The following is a 6307-nucleotide window of genomic DNA, read 5'->3' as shown; positions in this document are numbered from 1 at the left end:
GGTCAACCTTGATTAAAGGATTTTGACTATCACAATGGTTAGAATGTAACAATAAGTTTGATCTATAATATTTAATTCACTTTGCAAAGTCATATCTTTATTTGTTCATCTGTTGGTTCATTGACTGACCTCTATTATCATCTTCATCCATAATCTTCTTGGCATCCCTTAAAGAAATCATAATTTGCTAATCTCTTCACACTTCTCCTCTGTTGCTCTGATCATCACAACTTCTCTTTAAGATTGCCAATCAACAATGAACCAACCTTAGAAAAATCTCTTGTGCCTCCTTAAATAGGCAACTTCAATCTTTTTTGCTTAAACATCACCGTAGATCTTAGGGTTAGGTTAGATTCATCAAATCCTTCCATCATTATTTTCTCCTTCTCCTTTACTTCTAGAAACTTAGGATCAAATCCTTTCCTTTGATCATGTAACAAACTCTCTTTGTGCATTAAATACTCTAGCTCATCAATCCTTATCATTCTCATGCTTTGACTTATCCAAAAATTCAACTGTGTCTACCTCAAACTCAATTATTTTACAAACTATAATGTTTGATGTAACTCAACAATCCTTAAAAGTCCTTATGCTCGGTCACCATTGTATAGCTCGACATCTACTAGCTCGCTCGACCATTACTATGCTCGATCTCTACTAATCTTCCTTCATCAACTTGCTTGACAATAACTATCACTTAGCTTAAATTATTTGTTTGACTTCTACTTAAGTTCCTTAATATTTTGTTCCAACTTCTTTATTGACCGACCAACACTAATACTCAGTCAAGCTTAGAGTTTAGCTCAACTCTTTACTTCATTTATTGATTAAACAACACAATATCTTGTCAGTGACTAACTTATCAAGTGTCTATTGCAATTCCATAATACTTATCTTCTTTCTTCTCAACAACTTGACTAGCTTACCTCTCTATCTCTTCCTTTCAAGTCCTCTTCATCAATCAAAAAATATGGCACTCTACATTGTAAGTAAATATCTCTCCAATACGTAAAGACAATGTCTTACCAGTAGGTTTGACATCAATTACAACATAACTATTGTTCCAATTGTAGTTTTCAACATGGCGTAACACTTGCACCCTTCAAAGGTGTAAGTGCTAGTATTGTATTTGAACATAAGTTGGATCAAATAGTCAATGTTGGATTTGTGTTTGACGAAAGTGAATCATAGATGAGGATTATATCAATAATAATAAAATAATGGATTTAAGATAGTGGAACTAGGACTATGTGTATATAAGTATATGGGTAAGCAATAAGAATATAAGTAGATTTAAGTAAGGCTAGGTATGCAAGCCCACCCATACACAAAAATATTTTTAAAAAACTTTATAGATATATTGAGACATCATTCAAATTAAATATAAATATAAATAGAATGTATAGATTGATAAGTTTTTTTAATATTTCATGTGGCTCAAGGTTATTCAACGTGAGGTCTTTGATATATTCCATTATTGTTTTATTGGAGGGATGGGTTGATGGAAACATATTTTTGGGACAAGTGAGTGACAAAAAAAATTGATATCATCATAACTTTCATGTTAGATACTAGAAGAACGTGATGCATCAAATTGGTTAAAGAAGATAAATAACCAACACATGAAATATAACCTAAATCTACTTATGTTCATGAGATGGTAGAATGTGATTGTGTTGTTCCTTCAAGAGACAATGCCTCAATTTGAATGGAGAAGATAAGTATATGAGGAGATGAGTCATCTTAGGGCGGATTAGTCCTCTTAGGAGAAAGGGGCCATTAATGATATGGGGTCCTATTATTGTTATATTACTTGTGATTATGAGAAGTAGTCTTCCAACAAATTGATATTATATATTCTGAGTAATTATTCAACATGAAGGTCAACTCAACTACTGAGAAAACATTGGTCAAGTTAGATCTTTACATGAATACATAAGAACTTAAGAATGACATTTTAAAAGAACATAAATGCACATTTTTTAACAAATGTAAGATTATTCATTGTTTGTAATGTACAAATTTTTCATTTATAAAATAAGGTGCTCATGTAATTATTGTTCTTGTGTGGACAAGTAATGCTCAAAAATATTTAAATTTTAAATAAGACTATATTTTTATATTCCATTTTGCTCTTTTTCAACATTACCATGTTTCATATTCTTCTTTAGAACCTTAGATTACTTCAAATTTTCTATACAGATGAGATATAGTCTCAAGGACTGGCTGCTGTCTAGGTTTTGGTTAATCTTCACTATCTTTTATGTGCACTTTTGTTTTTCAAAATCAAGTGTTATCAGTACTTTCTTGTTTTGTATAACTAATTCTGGTGCAAGAGTATGGATATTGCTTTAGTAGATTCGCTTCAAAGGTAGTATATAGTATCAAGATCAATCACGAGAACTGCCTCAGGTAGCTTTTATCAGATAGTGAGAGCAAGGCCAGAATTTCTAATGCTAAGGTAAAAGGCATTAATATGGTGCAATTTATTGTGAAGAAGGGCATGGCCCCTAAGTCCTAAAGAGAATTAGGCATATCTACTAATTTATATAGTTTGATATTAGGCAGGAAATTAAGACAAGGATATGCCCTTATTTCAAGATGTACAGAAGGGAATGCCCTTTTAAGTCCTTACTTAATGAGGCAAGTGTATTTCCAATGTATACAACGTGTCACCGCTCCAGGCTAGACTGAGAGTTTTCTTCTCCATTCTTTTCCCTCCAATGCTTGCAATTCGAATGGTGACAAAATGTACAAACCTAAATTATTAATAAAATCAAGGCTTATGTCGTTTATTGATTTAAAAAAGACTATATTTTTATAACAATTTGAATAGTATTTTGTATTCAGTTAATGGATCATTCATGTTGGAAGTGATTACTATATTTAATAAGATTTATGATTAATTGGAAATTGTTTCTCCGTTTGATTGTGATGATTTTTACATCAACATTTTAAGCATATATTTTATGATTATCATTACATTAAAAGACTGCAAGAAGAGTATGATCTCTAATTGAATATAAAAGAAATATCCAATATATTTATTTTGTCAAAAATTAACAATCTCTAATAGTTATTGTCACGGAGAGATATGAAAACTATTTAGATTACTAGATATACTAACATGATGAATTGCACAATAGATCCAGACTTTAATTGTAGATTAAAAAGAGTTCACAACATATCTTCGAGGGCGTTATGGTAAGCGCTACATAATCTTAAAAAAAGAGTTCACAACATATCTTCGAGGGCGTTATGGTAAGCGCTACATAATCTTAAAATATCACAAACCTCTATTTGTCTTCCTTGAAACTACTACACGATTTAGGATGCAATGTGCAGTGCGGCAACCGAAAATAAATTTGTCTTCCATGAAACTCCTTCACACCCGTGCTTCTCATAAAATTATAAATCTTCCACACTAAATTTGGGTAAACAGAACTAGATACAATATTTATGAGAGGACAACGTAGGCAAATCCGTGAAGAAGAAAGACCCCGCGCTTTGTATCTAGTTATCGGAATCTGTTCCTTCATGGAACAATTTCCCTGCTCCACCTACGAGACTCGTGGGATCTCCGATAACGGCTGCAGTTATGAGCTCACACAGCATATTACCCACGTTGAAAAGTGTTCCCAATCCAGCTCCACGACGCCCACTTTGTTGAGCGGGCGATGCACTACTGTAAGAAGAAGGGCCAGGAATTTCAACACTTTGTCCAGATGATGATGTGTTCAGGTTATGAATTCGACGCTCACGCGTGCCTGTCACATTGAAGAATTTTACTCATTTCTCGACGAAATCTAAACTTGTTCAAGTTTTATTATATCAATAAAATTGAAGAATTTCACATACCACCTCCACCTTGTTGGACCAGCCACGCAGGAGGAGGAGCTGGGCGTAGGTTTGAAATTTGAACGTCACCTGAACCTATCAGATACAATTTTGATAGTAAATATGAGAAATATATTTATAAGTAATTTAAATTCTGATAATGTTATCAAAATTCATCTGAAGTTCTTGTGAATCCCAATTCATGAAACAATGGATGAGTTCCACTAAAAAATAAAAAGATGAATTCTTGTGAACTACTTATAAATCATGACTAGAAAGAATTCTTATATCAATATCACAAAAAAATGATCATTCTATGATATATGAAAGGAAAAACATTGTACTAATTAAATATATAAAAAAGGAAAAATCATTTAATTGATAGAATAATCAAATTATTTAATAATACAAGATTTGTCCAATTTATTATATTCTATGATATATAGATGAAAAAATATTGTACTACTTAAATATAATTAAAAAAATCATTTTATTGATAAAGCAATCAAATGATTAATAATGCTAGATTTCTATATGCATATAGGTATGCACCCACATATTATATTTATATTTTATATGTACATTTACTTAATTCATTTTTATAGTTTTATATGTGCGCTAGTTGGTTCTCTTTTTGTTTTATTTTGTTTTATTTAATTATTTGCTTTGTCTTATTTACTTATTATTTAGTATTTTTTTAATTATTCTTTATATTTGTTCTTTTTTTAGATTTATTTTTTTTAGTTTATTTGTTGTGGTTAGTATTTTCTTGATTTTTTAAATATAATTATGCTAAGATCTCTTCTTTCTTTCTTTTTATCTTTGGATGCGGCTATCCTTCCTACAAATTGTACAGTTGACCAATTTTCAAAAAATAAAAATCATCATGGAAATATTTTTCTGAAAATTTCAGTCTTTGATTTCATGATTGCATAGTTTATAGTCGAAAATAACAAAAAAAAATTAGGAAAAAATCATTATGTTTTCTTGAATTAAAATTTGACTTTGTTTTGTCTTTAGTGCATTTTATCTAGAGATTAGCCTATCCCTTTATCTTTTGTGCTGGTCTAATTTGCTACTATCTATTGTTATTGTTGATGTTTAAAAATTGTTACACAATCAAATCCAAAGTATATACTAATAAATAAGAAATCTGACATTGTTAAAGCATAAATAATATAGAACAAAAAAGCTATTCTCGAGACAAAATGTACCCAAAAAAAAAATCAAAAATGAGTTTTTTAAATACACCAAATTTTTTCAAAAATTTTATTATTTTTTATTACAAAATAATCAACTCTTGAAAATTTCAAGAGAAATTCATTATGAAAAAACATCTTGCATAAAAATGCATGTCACACTTTAGCACCCATTGAATGGTAATAGAGCTGAAACATAAGACCATCCTAAGATGTCCCCTACGCTAATGCTACTTCAACACATAAACACCAAAATTATAATTCCTCCACTTACTAGTTCATTTCAGAACATTGAGTAAAAAAATCACATTCCCAAACGATCCACGTACCATCAGATTTGAGCTCCGTACGGGGTGGTTGCGTTCGAACTTCAACATAGTTGCTATCCTTCAACATGCTTCCAGCACAGGCAACGTGGAAGTTGTAATTACCAGAGGCGGCGACGTAAGCCCACCCAAGGCCCTGCTGACCACACACAAAACATGGAAACAACAAAAACTGCTGAAGATTCAATATCTGACCGCGATTAGCCAGATCAGGAGGGTTCTGCGGAAGGGTCGCACAACATGGGTGCAGAGAATACCCACAAGAGATGCTGGTGCAGTGGTACCCGAAGCCCAAGACAGTCTGTGCACAGGCGGAGCACATGGGAGTTCTACGTGGAGGGCTCATGTGGAGTTGTAAGCAGTGCCCCTGCCCGCCATGGAAACCGTGGGACAAAACTGGAGGAGCCGTGGCACACGATTTATGCAGATCAAAGTCGCAAGCGATTGAGCATCTATAGCTTCTCGCGTGTCCCCAGATCTCGCAGCCGTCGCATATGAATGGCTTTCCGTGTTCAACATAGCTCAGGCTGTGCTGTGGGTGGCTCGGATGCGCAATGCTCCGCAACATCTTCACTGCTTTGAAATTAGGGACTCCCTTATCTCCCTTAATGGATCCAGGAGCTCAAGTCTTAAAGAGGGTATAGTCTCTGCGTGGGAGAATTTTTGTTGACTACTGTTTTTAGCCATTTGCAGGGGAGGTTTCCGCGAAGTGATAGCGGAGTGGCGTGTTTAACTCCAATTCTTTTGGTCTTCGCCAGATTCGGTACGTTGCCCAAACTTTCTAATAATTGTTGACTGACGATCATCGTTTCGCCGACCATGGTTTCCTGACCACAAAACGTGTCTGACGAGTCGTGCATAGCTTGACGAGAGAAGCGTTTATTGTTGTCGCGACAAAGTAAATGCAAATGTGTAAGGCAAGGAGTGCCGTGAAGGAGAATACAT

At 33.4% G+C, this 6307-nt stretch overlaps 1 protein-coding gene across 2 annotated transcripts; it reads right to left on the bottom strand.

Moving 5' to 3' along the window:
- Window positions 1-3131: 3131 nt before the first annotated feature.
- Window positions 3132-6040, bottom strand: LOC149533745 (uncharacterized). 2 transcript variants are annotated; one of them, XM_089805554.1, is made up of 3 exons: window positions 5366-6040; window positions 3859-3927; window positions 3132-3767 (listed from the first exon to the last, which is right to left on the bottom strand). In XM_089805554.1, exons 1-3 carry the CDS (start codon window positions 5928-5930, stop codon window positions 3514-3516), a joined length of 888 nt encoding a protein of 295 aa, XP_089661680.1. In that variant the 5' UTR covers window positions 5931-6040; the 3' UTR covers window positions 3132-3513. The 2 variants fall into 2 exon arrangements, with proteins under 2 accessions (XP_089661680.1, XP_089661679.1); XM_089805553.1 differs by having other exon boundaries at window positions 3859-3933; window positions 5366-6036.
- Between the last annotated feature and the right edge of the window lie 267 nt (window positions 6041-6307).

Source organism: Cupressus sempervirens, chromosome 10, assembly GCF_028749045.1.
Source record: "Cupressus sempervirens isolate cs-2001-9-10 chromosome 10, ASM2874904v1, whole genome shotgun sequence".
Taxonomy (NCBI): domain Eukaryota; kingdom Viridiplantae; phylum Streptophyta; class Pinopsida; order Cupressales; family Cupressaceae; genus Cupressus; species Cupressus sempervirens.
Note: the sequence above shows the minus strand (reverse complement) of the source record. Positions and strands in the feature narration are given on the sequence as shown.